Source organism: Heptranchias perlo, chromosome 10 (genome assembly GCF_035084215.1).
Source record: "Heptranchias perlo isolate sHepPer1 chromosome 10, sHepPer1.hap1, whole genome shotgun sequence".
Taxonomy (NCBI): Eukaryota; Metazoa; Chordata; class Chondrichthyes; order Hexanchiformes; family Hexanchidae; genus Heptranchias; species Heptranchias perlo.
Window position 1 is genome coordinate 15,666,420 of NC_090334.1, and position 18,800 is coordinate 15,685,219.

General features: G+C 44.8%; 1 protein-coding gene across 1 annotated transcript in view; it reads left to right on the top strand.

Moving 5' to 3' along the window:
- Positions 1–464: 464 nt before the first annotated feature.
- Positions 465–18,800, top strand: part of LOC137326100 (fibulin-7-like) — a 51,287-nt gene continuing 32,951 nt past the window's right edge. Inside the window, exon 1 of the mRNA XM_067990974.1 lies at positions 465–530. Within this exon, the coding sequence (XP_067847075.1) occupies positions 465–530 (66 nt within the window). The remainder of the gene's footprint in view (positions 531–18,800) is intronic.

Consider the following 18,800-nt stretch of genomic DNA (forward strand, 5'->3'; position numbering starts at 1 on the left):
CCATCAAAGCGTGACAGTGTAAATAGATGGAAACTCGTAACTTCAGGCAAGGATTCCTAGGGCGATTTGGCATCACTCCCATTTCACAGGCATAGATTCCCTGCTCAAAATGACAGCCAAAATCTCAACTTCCAAATCCCTACCCAACTCCTTCCTTCTCGCACCACACCCCCATCTACTCCCAACACACACACACACAAAAAGCCCCTTCCAACTGTCAATCAATCTCACAGCATCTAATTCATGGGATTTGCAAAAAAAAAACCCGCACACACACACACAGACGATAAATATCCCGGAACGGACCATCTCAGAACTTCGACCCGGAGTTTGGAAGAAGAACATTTCAAAGGAACAACAAAACCAAAAAAAACACGTTTTTTTAAGAAGCATCCTACATAAATTGGGGGTGAATTCAGTGGCGTCGAGACTGTCTGGATTGCTTTTTTTTTGTCAGTTTCAGGATGATTCTTGGAGTTTCTGGCTGGATGATGCTGTGCATTTTGGAACTGGTTTCTAGTGCAGACCAGGTAAGGGAGTTTGTACCTGGAAAAGCAGCTTAAAGCTACTCTCAAATATTTTATATATATATATACACACACACAAGCAAACACGCTGTTTCGTATTTTACCCCTAAACTGTGCAAGAAAGACTTGGTCATATTAACATCCAAGTTTTACAAAATTTTTTTTTGCTGCTAATCTTGTCCTCCCCCGGGATATAAAGCATGCGGAGGATTTGCATGCAGGAGGTGTACTTGGCTCATTTCTCAAGCAGAGAAAGAATAGAGAACAATCGTCTTTAATGAATTGCAATTTAATATGACTGAATCTGTCACTAGCGGTGCAGTGCATTGATTTTTATTGTTAGTAAATTAGCAATCCTTTCTCGCCAGCATCTCGACAAGCAGACATCTCCCCGAGCTAAATGATTTATGTTGATCTCGGTGAATGAGTTACACTATCAGATAGCCATGCATTTGATAAACGCGGTTATCCGTAGCAGTTTTCTGTTGCATGAATGCAATGTGATTTGGGGCTTTGTTGAATGTGCAGAGCGATCCAGATCAAAGTTTAAGCCCAGCATTAGTGAAACCACCACGAATACATCACCTCTGCCTCACTCCAGGCTGCGGTATATCTGCAGAAAAGGCTCTCTGCTCTTCAGATGACTATCTGGGACCTTTTTAAATCTCGCTTTTAATCTCTCTGTTGTCCCAATACGTCAGCCACCAGCCACATGTGGTGAATTGGGAATCCAGATGTGGTTAATTGCATTTCTGATTAATAAATAAACAATGAGTACTAGACATTGTCGTTGGACATGTGATCTCAACACTCATATTGGTATGGTGCATGCCTGTGAACTTTAACCTTTTTGTGTGTTTGTTGGTAAAATGATAAGAGGAAAAGCAGAGTGTAGGAGTGTTTCTTGATCACTGTGGCTGCTTTACTCCCTTGATTACTGAATGGTGGCAGATGTTAAGTAAATACACACATGTGAAGTACATTTACCTGTAATGTATGTCAGGAGTTTTCTAGGAAAATTGGTGCGTGTGGCTAAAATGGCGTCTCTGTAGCAACAGCCGTGGCCAGTCAGAGATTTGTGTTGGATGACACTGTTCTAATCTTAGCAAAGAGACGACTGGCCATTTTGGCCCTTTGTTCACTTTAAAAAGTAATTGACCTTTGGTTGCTGGTAAATTGAACCCCGTGCTTGCATGCATAGACAGAGCGATGCAGAGCCAGCTGTGCAACGGGGGTCCGCTAGCCCCAGTTCACTTTAAGCAGGTACCGGACTTGAGCCGGTACCTGTAATACAACTGTGCCCTGTGTGCTCAGTTCGGTAGAGTGGGTGTAGGTGCATGTAAATGTACACAGTACATGGGTTTGTCCAAAAACCTCTAGGTAGTGCGGCATTCTGGAACATGCAAACACAAGAATGAGCGCATTGTGTCAAAACTGAGTAATTAGAGAGTGAGTGTTTATGGCGGACCTTAAGGCGTCATTTATTTTGGCATAAGGAGAAGACTGGAGATAAAGGATAGTCAGAAGCTGTGATAAACATATGCAATTCAGCTCATATTGCAGTCAGCGGTGAAAGGAAAGAAAGAACTTGCATTTATATGGTGCCTTTCGCAACCTCAAGGTGTCCCAAAGCACTTTAAAGCCAATGATGTACGATTGTAATATAGGGAAACGCTGCAGCCAATTTGTGCACTGCAAGGTCCCACAAACAGCAATGAGATAAATGACCAGATCACCTGTTATTAGTGATACCTCCTCTTTGAAATAGTACCATAGGATCTTTTACATTCACCAGAGAGGGTAGACAGAGCCTCAGGCTGGAAGACAGCCCCTCCAACAGTGCAGCACTCCATCAGTGATGCTATAGAGTATTCTGTGCTTGAGTCACTGGCATGGGATTCTGAACCCACAACCTTCTACCTTAGAGTCAAGAGGCTCCATAGCAAATTTTAACTTGTACCTGTTGATTAATACTTCTGACTAGCCCATTTGATAGAGAATGATGAATTGAGTGTGTGTGTATAGCAGGGAGGAGAGGGTCACCTTGTGTGGTGCTTATGATGGTAAATATAATGTCATCACTGATGCATCAATATGGCATGATCTGTATCACTGCAAACTAGTAACCTGATAGCATTAAGTTAAAGAGCCTAATCGTGAATTGGATGAAATTTTGGGGATACGATATATGAGTAATTTAAGACATGACATGTGGCAAGTGTAACAGGCTTGGGAGGAACAGGTGACTTTGGACCTATGGTTCCGAAAGCTCTCCACCACTGGGGTTTTTTCTCATCTCATGTCTGGGTCTGTTGTAGACTAATTGATAGAGTTTGATAGCCTTGATTAATCAACAACTCCATTATTGTTGTATCATGCGAAGGTCAACTAGATGGACCTTGGTCTTTTTACGTCTAGCAATTCCTACGTTCATAATCGTTCCAATTTAAAGGCCAAAGAACCAAAAAATGAGATCCTGGAGCTTCGCGGATGATTCTGTCTTCATTTCTGCCAACGGTACATTCTGAAAACTGGCATGGAAACCAGAACACGCCGCCAAGCCAAGCTTCAGGGTATGAATGTTTTGGAAAAAGAACTTTGGGATAAAAGACTGGAGGACATTATGAGGGTCTCCAGCTACACACATTGTAATGGCTGGACTGAAATGGAAAAAAATTGTTAAAGTATGTCATGTCACCAGAGATACAGAGGAGTGCGAGAGGTTGAATGACCTAAATGGACGGCAGGACTCAAAGAGGCAATGAAAACCAGGGGTAAATTTGGCGAAGGATGAAGCTGTGCTGCCTTACAGAACTCTAATGTTTATGGAAGGAGTGTGCTGCCCATTGATTACACCCCGAGAGAGGAGAAGACCATCCATGCGACCTCTCTGATTCTGGTAAGTTAATTTCCAATTCATATACAGCGCCAAGCATTCAATGCAGACAGATCTTAGCGATGTTCATTGTTGCTTAATTTGATATGGTTGACAATATTCTACTCTACAGCATTTATCTAATAAAGAACTTGCATTTATATATCACCTTTTACAACCTCAGGATGTCCCACAGTGCTTTATAGACAATTAAATACTTTTGAAGTGTCGCTGTTGTAATGTACAAAACGGGCAGCCAATTTGCACACAGCAAGGTCCCACAAACAGCAATGAGCAGATAATCTGTTTTAGTAATGTTGGTTGAGGGATAAATATTGACCAGGACTCCCTCTCCCTGCTCTTCTTCAAATAGTGCCATGGCATCTTTTACATCCACCTGAGAGAGCAGACATTCCTCAGTTTAATGTCTCATCTGAAAGACTACACCTCCCCCTCAGCACTGCATTGAAATATCAGCCTAAATTTTGTGCTTAAGTCTCAAGGAGTGGGAACTTGAACCTACAACCTTCTGACTTCGGAGGAGAGAGTGCTACCAACTGAGCCACAGCTGACAGCTAACAAAAGTTACTTTTGTGTTGGTGTGATTGTAGTGTTTGCAACATGTCTGGGGACTGGACTGTTGCCAATGTAAGACCTCCTTTCAAAAGGGGAAGAAAGGATATACCCGGTAACTATAGACCAATCAGCCTAACATTTGTAGTGGTTAAGCTTCTAGGAGGCATGCAATGTATAAAACTAATACCTCTCACTTAGAAAAGACATGGGTTAACTAAGGATAGCCAGCATGGATTTGTAAAAGGCAAGTCGTATCTGATAAACTTAACAGAGGTTATTTTGAGGAAATATCAGAGTGCGTTGATAAAAGAAATGGAGTCGATTTTGTGCGCATGGATTTTCAAAAGCATTTGATAAGGTGCAATATAAGGGACATATTGATAAAATTAAGAAATGAAAATTGGGAGAGGAGTAAAACGAATGGTGGATCCGAAATCATCCGTTGTACATTATTGCCAAAGTTAAAATGAGCCCCATTGGTTGAAGGATAAATGTTAGCCAAGACATTTGAAGAAATCCCCCTGCTTTTCTTCAAATAACACTGTGATCTTTTAAAAGAAAGAACTTGCATTTATACATTGCCTTTCACGACCTCAGGACGTCCCAAAGCACTTCACAGCCAATTAAGTACTTTTGAGATGTAGTCACTGTTGTAATGTAGGAAACACGGCAGCCAATTTGTGCACAGCAAGATCCCACAAACACCAAGAGATATATCCTGCTCAGGGGGAAGATGGTTCAACATCTCATCTGAAAGACAGCACCTCTGACAGTGTAAAACTGAAGTGTCAGCCTAGGTCATAGGCTCATGTATCTGGACCAGGGGAGGGGGCTTCACCGCACAACCTTCTGACTAAGAGACAAGGGTGCTACCAACTGAGCCAAGGCTGCAACCTTGACAAAACTAATCACATTCTAGGCAGCCACCGTGACGGTTCCCAACCTGATTAGTCTTACTAGCTGGCTTGTATCATTGTGGGCACAGTGCAGGAAGAGGCCGTTCGGCCCATCATGCCTGTGCCGGCTCTTTGAACGAGCTATCCCATTTGCTGCTCTTTCCCCATTGCCCTGTAAACTTTTTCCCTTCAATTATTTGTCCAATTCCCCTTTTGAAAGTTAAGGTAAGGTGAGAATTTTCCCCCAAATACTCTTGCACCTCGATGTGCTGACCCAAGGAGGCCAGCAGCCCTCTAATAATTTGCCCATGCGGTAACTGCCAGTTTAGGTCAAGGATAACCAATTGGCATCTAATGAGCTGCATGCGGCTAAGCTGCAGTGCCCACGTACTCGATGCCAATGTGGGAGGTGTGGAGTAATGAAAGGAGATGGTCGAATGCCCCTGCCCAGTCTTGGCTAGGCCATACCTCTGAATTAGTGGCAGTATATTAACCATTTCCTGCTTGCTGTGCCACACAGGAAGTGACACTGTCAGCAATATCTCAACATACTGGTCAAGGCAGGGATCCTGAACTCAGAGGGTATCGCATCCCTGAAAACCGAAGCGGCCCAGTTTATTAATAATCACCAGCACTGCACGTCTTAACCAACCTATTATTACACAGATATTATCAGCGATCATACAGTTAAAGGACTTTTAAACCTGTTCCATGTCCAGTAGTGAAGAGTATCCTGTAGTGGAGAGTGCACTTTTTATTGAAACTACAGCGTTGTTCCGCATGTTCAGTGATTTATCTGTATAGATGGCTTATGGTTAGTGTATCTTTTCCTGAGTATCCACAAGTTTTATCTTTAAATCTGTCTATCTCTTGCGCATCCCCAATTTCCTTCGCCCCACTATTGGTGGCCGTGCCTTCAGCCATATAGGCCCTAAGCTCTGGAATTCCTTCCCTAAACCTCTTCTCCCCTCTCTCCTCTTTAAGACACTCCTTAAAACCCACCTCTTTGTCCAAGCTTTTGGTCATCTGTCCTACTGTCTCCTTCTTTAGCTTGGTGTCCATTTTTGTCTGATTACGCTCCTGTGAAGTGTTTTGGGACATTTTATCACCATACAGGTGCTATATAAGTACAAATTGTTCTTGTTAAATAACATCAGGTCTTGATCTGTGGCTCTGCTCCACTCTAAGCCTCAGCATGGCCTGAAACCTCTATTCAGACCTATCATCCCAATTTAACCCCTTCCCCAGACCCAAAAACTGGCCTCAACCTCAATATATTTATTGATAAACAGTGTATTTACTACCTATATATCTATGAGAATCCTGTGTCTAGCATGCTTCCATCACACTCAAATGTCACGGCCCCGATAATTGCGGGTCGCGGAGGTCCTGCCGAATTTAATGCAACACCAATTACGCAGCAGGTTGCAAATAGGGGGTTGGAGGGTTGCCGATCGCGGGGCTGGATACGAATTGGGGGTCGGAGGCAGGTCAGCTGATCGGGGGGGGCAGGCTACAAATTGGGTGTTGGGGGGGGTGGGGTGAAGTTGCTGATCGCGACAGGGGCTAGAGAGAAGCCACGATCAGCAGAAGGGAGGCTGCAGGTTTCCTTGAGGGGCCGGTGGGGGATCACTCCTGCTCCCCCTGGTCCACAAGGAGTGCTGTAAAAGGCACTTACCCTCTGGTGCCGGCAGGTCCCACCTCCCCTTTGCTGCCGGGTTTCCCGAGCCCTGGGAAACCTGGCCGGCAGCAGTTAAATTTAAATCAGGGCTCTATTTAAGAAAGGTGAGAAAGGAAAAACCAGGAAATTATAGACCTGTTAGTCTAATATCTGTTGTGGGGAAGTTATTGGAATCTATAATTGAAGATGGGGTGACTGAGCACTTATAGAAATTTGAGCTCATCAGAGAGAATCAACCTGGATTTATCACGGGTCGGTCATGTCCAACAAACTTAATTGAACTTTTTGAAGAAGCAGGAGACAGGGGACTGTCTATGGATGTAGTTTATATGGACTTCCAGAAGGCATTTGATAAGGTTCCACATAAGAGACTGTTAGCTAAAATTAAAGCTCATGGAATTGAAGGCAAATTATTGACCTGGTTAGGAGATTGGTAGACAGAGTGTAGGGATAATGGGTATGTATTTGAATTGGAAGGCAGTGACTAATGGTGTTCCACAAGGATCTGTACTGGGGCCTCAACTATTCGCTATATTTATTAATGACTTAGATAACACAAAAGAGAGCCATATATCCAGTTTGCCAATGACAAAGATAGGTGGCATAGTAAGTAGTGTAGATGGGAGCATAAAATTACAGAGACATTGATAGATTAAGTGAGTGGGCAAAACTGTGGCAGATGGATTTCAACACAGGTAAGTGTGAGATTATCCGTTCTGGACCAAAAAAGGATAGATCTGTGTATTTTTTAAATGGTGGAAAGCTAGGAACAGTGGAGGTCCAAAGAGATTTAGGGGTCTATGTACACAGATCACTAAAATGTAGTGGTCAGGTACAAAAATTAATCAAAAAGGCTAATAGGATGCTAGCCTTTATATCTAGAGGGCTAGAATATAAAGGGGGGGGGGATGATTTGCTACAGCTACACAAAGCCCTTATTAAACCGCATCTGGAGTACTGTGTACATTTGTGGGCTTAGAAGGAATGCAGTGCAGATTCACTAGAATATTACCAGGGCTCCAAGGGTTAAATTATGAGGAGCGATTACATAAACTAGGCGTGTATTCCCTGGAATATGGAAGGCTAATGGGTGATTTGATAGAGGTTTTTAGGATTTTGAAAGGAATTGATAAGGCCGATAGAAACTTTTTCCGCTGGTGGGAGTGTCCAGGACAAGGGGACATAACCTTAAAATCAGAGCCAGGCCAATCAGGAGAGAAGTTAGGAAACACTTCTTCACACAAAGGGGATAGAAGTGTGGAACACTCTCCCACAAAAAGCAGTAGATGCTAGCTCAATTAATAATTTCAAATCTGAGATGGATAGATTTTTGCTAGTCAAGGTGTTAAGGGATATGGACCCAAGGCAGGTAAATGGAGTTAGGATACAGATCAGCCATGATTTTATTGAATGCCGAACAGGCTCGAGGGGCTGAATGGCCTACTCCTGTTCCTATGTTCCTAATTGCATGTGGGTGCCTGATATAAATATGATGATGAAGTATCCTGGCTCTCCAAGTTGGTAAACTCGCAAGTGCTTGTAAGCCTGCTGCCGTAAAGACGGCAACGGGCACATACGCGGCAGGTTAGGGATACGTTCCCCATTTTCTAGGGTTTAACCTCCTCCGCCCGTCGTCAGGGTGTTACTATCGAGGGCCATGTTTTATAGTGTCAAAAGTATGACAAAAAAGTGAAAGAAACACAGTCACTTTATGCTGTTTTTTTCCACCCTGGAGCCAGAAATTTACAAGCACCTGCCAATCTCCAAACGTCCCTCGTCAACAGTAATTAACTTCTAACAGACCCGAAGATGGTCCTAGTTACAATTAAACCTCGTGTGCTTGAGGGACACACCAAGGTAAATAAGCCACACATTAGCAGCAGAATAATGCCCCTTTCAACGTAAAACAGCACATCATCAAGCTTGCCCTCTAGCAAAGCCACAGAAAGTCTGGTAGTTTTTATTTAATATTAATATCTGCACCTTCTTTATACTATATCCAGTCACCTTTCCTGCCAGGAAGTGGGGAGGGGTGGCAAGTGTATTGTATGGACCAGACCATATGAACAGCTGAAAGAGGACAGGCTGTGGAGGGGGTAGGAGCAGTCTGGATCCAACCTCCAGCTGTTTCACTGGGGGAAGTGAGTCAGCGGGAGCTAACATAGAGCCCAGCATCTGCAGCCAGAATGTCATGTATACATGTGCAGTGAGGAAAAACAGGGACAACAGGTTGGACACACGGACAGGCCAGGTGGGAGCAAGGTTTGTCACAGGAAGTGACCACGACCCAGCCTCAGCCTTGGACCTGTGAGTAAGACGACAGGAGATGTACAATTCTAATATTGTTCCTATGTATCCGTGGTCTAAACATTCTAATGGACAACAGAGCTTCAAATAAAATGAAGATATCTGACTATAAGAGAAGTGATGACTCGTTACAAGGTGGAAGACCATCAATCCTGTGTTTGCTCCTTCCCAGATGATTTGCTGACATCCCAAGCCTCTAGTGCCTTTTGCAGGGAGGAACTCATCTCAGTTTCTGAGGAGGAAGAGGACAGAGAAAACCCCAAAGAGGAGGAGTGGATGGAATTTTAAAAAAAACTCCCCACTAGCACAGCAAAGCCAAGAAGATATGTCATCCCCTGAACTATTACCCTAAGCTAAGAGCGATCCGCGATGGTCAATCATGGCCAACCGATGCGGCCTAGAATTGGGCCCTCAACTCTCCCAACCACCCATGCAACACCCAGAGGACAACTGCAGACAGGGAGTGCCTGGAGGACTCATGGATGTTACACTGAGGCTTGCTTCATGCCAGTTGGGCAATGAGACACTCTGTATTGCTTTATACAACACAGCTGAGTTGGATGAGCAGATTGATGCAGCAGTGACTCAGTTGATCACCTTGGTGCTGCAGCAGTCAGAACCCCTCTGAGTTATCTGATAGTCAGTGTGGTGGTCATTGTACTGATGTGGCTGCACACACTAACTACAGTTTTAGATTCAAGCACTTATTATATCAGGAGTGTTCAAATGACAACTAATAACATTTTGGGGATACAATTATATAAATAATTTGAGACATGACATGTGGTAAGTGTAGTATGTTTGGGAGGAACAGGTGACTTTGGTTCCCAAAAGCTCTCCACCACTGGGGGTTTTCCTCACCTCATGTCTGGGTCAGTTGAAGACTAATTGATAGAGATTGATTAGTCAATAACTCCATTATCATCGTATCATGCGACTACCAGGATGGTAAAAGGCCAACTAGATGGACCTTAGTCTTTTTGTCGTCTAGCAATTCCTATGTTCCTAAATATTTTTAATTTTACTTTTCTGTGTTAACAAGGTTAGAGTTATTTGCTTTTTCCTGTTAATAAAACAATGCTTTCCATCCATTTTTGCATGGAGGCTCTCTTTTCTTGCAGCGAAATGATCACCATTTCACCATGTACTGCCCTTTCAGTTTCCGGAACATTCTGATCCAAAACATAATAAATACAAAAGACCAGGCTTGTATTCCCTTGAATACAGAAGATTAAGGGGTGATCTAATTGCGGTGTTTAAGATAATTAAAGGATTTGATAGGGTAGATAGAGAGAAACTATTTCCTCTGGTGGGAGAGTCCAGAACAAAGCGACATAATCTCAAAATTACAGCTGGGCCGTTCAGGGGTGATGTCAGAAAGCACTTCTTCATATAAAGGATAGTGGAAATCTGGAACTCTCTCCCACAAAAAGCTGTTGAGGCTGGGGGTCAATTGAAAATTTCAAAACTATGATTGATAGATTTTTGTTGGGTAAGGGTATTAAGGATTACGGAACCAAGGCGGGTAAATGGGGTTAAGATACGGATCAGCCATGATCTAATTGAATGGCGGAACAGGCTCCAGGGACTGAATGGCCTACTCCTGTTCCTATGTTCCCTTCAAGAATACATCAGAACTGATTTCCAAATGTACCCATCACTTACAATACCTGAAGCATTTTAAGTATTTTATCATAGGAGTTGTAGGAAATGTCTAGTCATGATGTTTCGGCCATGAGTGTGGGGCAGGCTGATGGACCAGTTGGTCATCTCCTGCCTGTCATTTTTTTATGTTCATGGTGAAGGATAGCGAATCATAGCAGATTTACATTTAAGAGGACATATCGGCATGAGACAGTGGGAGATATTAAAACCCACATCCAGTTTGCCTTTAATAGAATATTCTTAGCACCAACAGCCAATGTAGTGAGAGACCCACAACAACAACTTGCATTTATATAGCGCCTTTAACGTAGTAAAACGTCCCAAGGCGCTTCACAGGAGCGATTATCAGACAAACTTTGATACTGAGCCGCATAAGGAGATATTAGGGCAAGTGAACAAAAGCTTGGTCAAAGGGGTAGGTTTTAAGGAGCGTCTTAAAGGAGGAGAGAGAGGCGGAGAGGTTTAGAGAGGGAATTCCAGAGCTTAGAGCCTAGACGGCTGAAGGAACAGCCCCCAATGGTGGGGCGAATGTGCAAGAAGCCAGAATTGGAGGAATGCAGAGTTCTGGGATGGTTGTAGGGCTGGAGGAGGTTACAGAGATATCAATTGATTTTTTAATTGACGCACGGTACTCTGGTAAAGGTCGGCTTAGTATTTCAGGGGCATTGCGAGGTGGAAGGTGACAGTGTGGCATTCCTGGCAGCAGAAACGTACTAAAATCAGCAGCGACCATGTGATAACATTATTACACACTGGGTAATTCAGGCGTTCGTTGTCTGTGTCCAACTGAACACTTATTTCTAGTTGCTGTTAGGACTTGGTTTTTTTTTGAAACCTGAAGAATTGTTTGTACTCAGTGGAGCAAGGGAACTTTTCATTACTTGAGTAAAACTGGCTTAAAATCACTTAACGAATAATAGTTTTCGAAGAAATTCAAGTCCTTGAGGTAGTGCTGCACTGTCAGAGGTGCTGTGTTTCAGATGAGACATTAAACCAAGGCCCTGTCTGCCCTTTCTGGTAGATGCAAAAGATCCTACGGCATTATTCGAAGAAGAGCTGGAGACTGGGTGTGTACAAGGCTATTCTCTGCAAAATCTTTGGACCGATGTCGAACGCTGAGGTGCAGTGAGAGCAGCTCTCGTGTTCCTACAATAACATGGAGATCTGGATTAAGTAACCAGCAACTTTCATGGTCTAGCAGTCAGATCATGGCTTTTTTGACCTTTCATAAACAGGAATGGATATATATCTGACTAGGAAAGGGATTGAGGAGCGTAAGGATGAGTAAAATTAACAATGAATTGGTGTGTGGAGTGAGCTGACACCATGTGACTGTTATGCCAAGGAACCAAAGAGGGTAGCTGCTCTGGGATGTACCACGCAGGCTGTAAGTTAGATTCTGGAGTTTTCTTAATTTGTCTTTCATGGAGCAAGTAGAACCATTGCAAAATCTTTCCTCAGAATACTGAATAGTTTGGGTGGAGTCCACAATAGAGTGAATTATTAGAAAGATGGATTTTTACTCATTTCCACATTTTGACGTAGACTAGTGATCCAGAGAATGTGAGTTCAAATCCCACCATGGCAGTTTGAGAATTTTGAATTCAGTTTTTAAAAAGCCGGTATCAGTAAAAGTGACCATGACGCTGTTGGGCTGTCTTGCTCTGATTTAATGTGATTCTGGTAGGACATTCTTCTAAGCCACAGCTGTCTGGTCTCCATGGTAATGACCGACAGTTAGATTCCTGTATCTGTTTGTGGTGGTGATAAACAATGTGGTGGAGGAAAACCCCATAAATCATTACTTCCTTATTTATAAATAGCTTATTTTTAAAATTTCATTCTCGTGATGTGGGCGTCGCTGGCAAGGCCGGCAGTTATTGCCCATCCCTAATTGCCCTTGAGAAGGTGGTGGTGAGCCACCTTCTTGAACTGCTGCAGTCCGTGTGGTGAAGGTTCTCCCACAGTGCTGTTAGGTAGGGAATTCCAGGATTTTGACCCAGTGACGATATATTTCCAAGTCAGGATGCTGTGTGACTTGGAGGGGAACATGCAGGTGGTGTTGTTCCCATACACCAGCTGCCCTTGTCCTTCTAGGTGGTAGAGGTCGCGGGTTTGGGAGGTGCTGCTGAAGAAGCCTTGGCGAATTGCTGCAGTGCATCCTGTGGATGGTACACACTGCAGCCTGGTAGGAGTTGCTGACACCTTTGTCTCAATCATTTAAAAACTTATTTTAGGTGCTGCCATCCAGCCTGCATTTCACCACAGAAGACGCTGCCTCTCCCGGGTTTGCCCGCTGGCACTATTCTCCATTTGTTACTGTCGGCAAAATACTTCCAAATTAATATAATGCCTGGGCTACACATGGCAAATTAGCCCTGGCACAGTGGAGTCTGCCCATCATACCTGGCACGGAACAAAATGGCATTCTCTTTGGTTCAGTTTGGCAGGGTTGAATTGCAGCCCCACCTCTTGCTTTAGAACTCAATGAAACCCTAACCCGTACTGACCAGTGGATTTGATGAGAATTCCCACTCCATCCCAGAGGTCACCCTGTCCCAACATTTTTTTTGAATATGTTCTCAGGATGTGGGCATTGCTGGCAAGGCCGGCATTTATTGCCCATCCCCAGTTGCCCCTGAGAATGTGGTGGTGGGCCTTCACCTTTGTAGCAGTTTGATGCAACTGAATGGCTTGCTCGGCCACTTCATGGGGCAGTAAAGAGTCAACCATGTTGGTTGTGGGACTGGAGTCACATAGAGGCCAAACCGGGTAAGGACGACAGGTTTCCTTCCCTAAAGGATATTAGTGAACCAGTTGGGTTTTTATGACAATCCGACAGCTTCATGGTCACTTTTACTGATACCAGCTTTTTATTTCCAAATTTTAAAAATTGAACCCAAGCTCTCAAGGTGGAATTTGAACTCGCGTTCCCTGGATTATTAGTCCAGTAACCCAACCACTGCATGGGTGCCTTAATAGTTTCATTTTGTTTTAGAAGATTGCTTATCTTTGTGCTTAAGTAGGAATTTTCCTGTGACCTGATATAGTTTAAGAGTGATGTCTCTGTGAACTAAACACAAATCAATGTGCAGGGCACACCTGACTGCATGCTGGTCCCACCCAGGGACCACGGTCAGCAGGATCCCTGTCTACGGGATTTTAGCCAGAATGGGCGTGTAAATGGCAAATGAATGTCCATATAGATAAGTGTGAGGTGGTGCATTTTGGTAGGAGGAATAAGGAGGCCACAAACTGCTTGGATAATAAGAGTCTAAATGGGGTAGAGGAGCAAAGGGATCTAGGGGTACAGATACACACATCATTACAAGTAGTAATGTAGGTTAACAACCCCATAAAAAATGCAAACAGAGCACTGGGGTTCATTTCTAGAGGAATAGAATTGAAAAGCAGAGAAGTTATGTTAAACTTATATAGTACCTTGGTTAGACCACACTTGGAGTACTGTGAACAGTTCTGGTCTCCATATTACGAAAAGGATATAGATGCATTGGAGAAGATGCAAAAAATGAATTACAAGGATGATACCAGAACTGAAAGGTTATAACTATCAGGAAAGACTGAACAGGCTTGTGGAACTTGCTACCACATGGAGTAGTTGAGGCGAATAGCAGAGATACATTTAAGGGGAATCTAGATAAGTACATGAGGGAAAAAGGAATGGAAGGATATGCTGATAGGTTTAGATGAAGTAGGGTGGGAGGAGGCTCGTGTGGTGTATGAACGCTGGCATTGATCAGTTGGGCTAAATGACCTGTTTCTGTGCAGTAATTTCTATGTAATTCTAAGTAGATAGTTAGAGGGGAGATGCACAGCACTATTTGTGTTGAGAAAATAAGAACTATAATTGAGTGGGGGATTTGTGGGCAAACTCTCTGGCACCAACTGGAATTCAGCATAAATCCCAGAACACAAGGCCTATTATAGACCACCAAACCGAGGGAGGATGGAGATCTATGGAACCAAATCCATAAGGTAGGCAGTAGAGATAGCATAGTGGTTATGTTACTGGACTAGTAATCCAGAGGCCTGGAATTAAAATACTAGTATCAGTAATAATGGCCATGAAACTACCGGATTGTCGTAAAAACCCATCTGGTTCACTAATGTCCTTTAGGGAATGAAACCTGCCATCCTTACCCGGTCTGGCTATATGTGACTCCAGACCCACAGAAATGTGGTTGATTCTTAATTGCCCTCTGAAATGGCCCAGCAAGCCCCTCAGTTGTAAAATCTCGCTACGAAAAGTCATAATAAGAATAAAATCGGACGGACCACCCGGCATCAGACCACGAGGCACCGGACACGACAACGGCAAAAAAACACCAAGCCCAGTCGACCCTGCAAGGTCCTCCTTACTAACATCTGGGGACTTGTGCCAAAATTGGGAGAGCTGTCCCACAGACTAGTCAAGCAACAGCCTGACATAGCCATACTTACAGAATCATACCTTTCAGCCAACGTCCCAGACTCTTCCATCACCATCCCTGGGTATGTCCTGTCCCACCGGCAGGACAGACCCACCAGAGGTGGCGGTACAGTGATATACAGTCAGGAGGGAGTGGCCCTGGGAGTCCTCAACATTGACTCTGGACCCCATGAAATCTCATGGCATCAGGTCAAACATGGGCAAGGAAACCTCCTGCTGATTACCACCTACCGTCCTCCCTCAGCTGATGAATCAGTCCTCCTCCATGTTGAGAAGCACTGAGGGTAGCAAGGGCACAAAATGTACTCTGGCTGGGGGACTTCAATGTCCATCACCAAGAGTGGCTCGGTAGCACCACTGCTGGCCGAGTCCTGAAGGACACAGCTGCTAGACTGGGCCTGCGGCAGGTGGTGAGCGAACCAACACGAGGGAAAAACTTACTTGACCTCGTCCTCACCAATCTACCTGTCGCAAATGCATCTGTCCATGACAGTATTGGTAGGAGTGACCACCGCACAGTCCTCGTGGAGATGAAGTCCCGTCTTCGCACTGAGGACACCATCCAACGTGTTGTGTGGCACTACCACCGTGCTAAATGGGATAGATTCAGAACAGATCTAGCAGCTCAAAACTGGGCATCCATGAGGCGCTGTGGGCCATCAGCAGCAGCAGAATTGTATACCAGCACAATCTGTAACCTCATGGCCCGGCATATTCCTCACTCTACCATTACCAACAAGCCAGGGGATCAACCCTGGTTCAATGAGGAGCATGCCAGGAGCAGCACCAGGCGTACCTAAAAATGAGGTGCCAACCTGGTGAAGCTACAACTCAGGACTACATGCATGCTAAACAGCAGAAGCAACATGCTATAGACAGAGCTAAGCGATTCCACAACCAATGAATCAGATCAAAGCTCTGCAGTCCTGCCACATCCAGTCGTGAATGGTGGTGGACAATTAAACAACTAACAGGAGGAGGAGGCTCTGCAAACATCCCCATCCTCAATGATGGCGGAGTCCAGCACGTGAGTGCAAAAGACAAGGCTGAAGTGTTTGCAACCATCTTCAGCCAGAAGTGCCGAGTGGATGATCCATCTCGGCCTCCTCCCGATATCCCCACCATCACAGAAGCCAGTCTTCAGCCAATTCGATTCACTCCACGTGATATCAAGAAACGGCTGAGTGCACTGGATACAGCAAAGGCTATGGGCCCTGACAACATCCCAGCTGTAGTGCTGAAGACTTGTGCTCCAGAACTAGCTGCGCCTCTAGCCAAGCTGTTCCAGTACAGCTACAACACTGGCATCTACCCGACAATGTGGAAAATTGCCCAGGTATGTCCTGTCCACAAATGGCAGGACAAATCCGATCCGGCCAATTACCGCCCCATCAGTCTACTCTCAATCATCAGCAAAGTGATGGAAGGTGTCATCAACAGTGCTATCAAGCGGCACTTACTCACCAATAACCTGCTCACCGATGCTCAGTTTGGGTTCCGCCAGGACCACTCGGCTCCAGACCTCATTACAGCCTTGGTCCAAACATGGACAAAAGAGCTGAATTCCAGAGGTGAGGTGAGAGTGACTGCCCTTGACATCAAGGCAGCATTTGACCGAGTGTGGCACCAAGGAGCCCTAGTAAAATTGAAGTCAATGGGAATCAGGGGGAAAACTCTCCAGTGGCTGGAGTCATACCTAGCACAAAGGAAGATGGTAGTGGTTGTTGGAGGCCAATCATCTCAGCCCCAGGACATTGCTGCAGGAGTTCCTCAGGGCAGTGTCCTAGGCCCAACCATCTTCAGCTGCTTCATCAATGACCTTCCCTCCATCATAAGGTCAGAAATGGGGATGTTCGCTGATGACTGCACAGTGTTCAGTTCCATTCGCAACCCCTCAAATAATGAAGCAGTCCGAGCCTGCATGCAGCAAGACCTGGACAACATCCAGGCTTGGGCTCATAAGTGGCAAGTAACATTCGTGCCAGATAAGTGCCAGGCAATGACCATCTCCAACAAGAGAGAGTCTAACCACCTCCCCTTGACATTCAATGACTTTACCATCACCGAATCCCCCACCATCAACATCCTGGGGGTCACCATTGACCAGAAACTTAACTGGACCAGCCATATAAATACTGTGGCTATGAGAGCAGGTCAGAGGCTGGGTATTCTGCGGCGAGTGACTCACCTCCTGACTCCCCAAAGCCTTTCCACCATCTACAAGGCACAAGTCAGAAGTGTGATGGAATACTCTCCACTTGCTTGGATGAGTGCAGCTCCAACAACACTCAAGAAGCTCGACACCATCCAAGATAAAGCAGCCCGCTTGATTGGCACCCCATCCACCACACTAAACATTCACTCCCTTCACCACTGGCGCACAGTGGCTGCAGTGTGTACCATCCACAGGATGCACTGCAGCAACTCGCCAAGGCTTCTTCGACAGCACCTCCCAAACCCGCGACCTCTACCACCTAGAAGGACAAGAGCAGCAGGCACATGGGAACAACACCACCTGCACGTTCCCCTCCAAGTCACACACCATCCCGACTTGGAAATATATCGCCGTTCCTTCATTGTCGCTGGTTCAAAATCCTGGAACTCCCTTCCTAACAGCACTGTGGGAGAACCGTCACCACACGGACTGCAGCGGTTCAAGAAGGCGGCTCACCACCACCTTCTCAAGGGCAATTAGGGATGGGCAATAAATGCTGGCCTCGCCAGCGACGCCCACATCCCACGAACGAATAAAAAAAAAAGAGATAAGGTAATAGTGATTGGTTGTTCAATGGTAAGGTAGATGAAAGAGGGGCAGATATAAGAGAAGGGAGACCCAGGAGGCATTTACTGATGCAATCAATGATTGCTTCTTAATTTATCATGTTGGATAAATACTAGAAAGAAAGCACTTGCATTTATATAGCGCCTTTCACATCCTCTGGATGTTCAAAAGTGCTTCACAGCCAATTAATTACCTTTGAAGCACAGTCACTGTTGTCATGTAGGGAAATGTGGCAACCAATTTGTGCACAGCAAGGTCCCACAACAGCAATGAGAAAAATTACCAATTAAACTGTTTAGTGATGTTGGTTGAGGGATAAATATTGACAAGCACACCCCTGCTCTTCTTCGAATAGGTGCCATGGGATCTCTTACACCCAACTGAGAGGGCAGACGAGCCTCTGATTAATGTCTCATCTGAAAGACAGGAAAGATACAAGAACATTAACAAAGGGAGGTGTTAGGAAAGCTAAGATAAATCTAGAGAGGACAAAGTAGTCAGGTCAATGGAAAGCAATTTTGTTGCTTATGGGGGGAGGTTCAAAGGTCAGCTGGGGAAGAAATAGACCCATTGCTGGAGGAATTCTAATGATGGCAAAGATCAAGAGTTGAACAGATACTTTGGGCTCGATTTTCAAATGAAGGTCTAGGTGCATTGGGGGCGGGGAGGCAGTGAAAATCGGTAAAATCCCGAGCGGGTAAGGAACCCAGCTCCGACCCGCCGACTTCCGCCTCTCTCACAGACGCATCTGTGTGCGCGCGGGGTTCTAGAATCCGGAAGTCCCACTGGCAATTAAAGCCAGCGGGACGATATTTAAAGAAGTAAATGTACCTCATTGAGGTACTTGAGTACTTTATTTGTTACATGGTAGGTAGTTACAACGATTTTCAACTTACCTGGGCGGCTTTCCCACGGCTTCCGATTCACGCCTGGTGAAACCTAGGCCTGAAGGGCTGGATCAGGCAAAAATAAACATAAAATAAAATAACATTTCACAAAGTTAAAAAAATAAATAAACCTACCTTTCAAATGATGTCACCT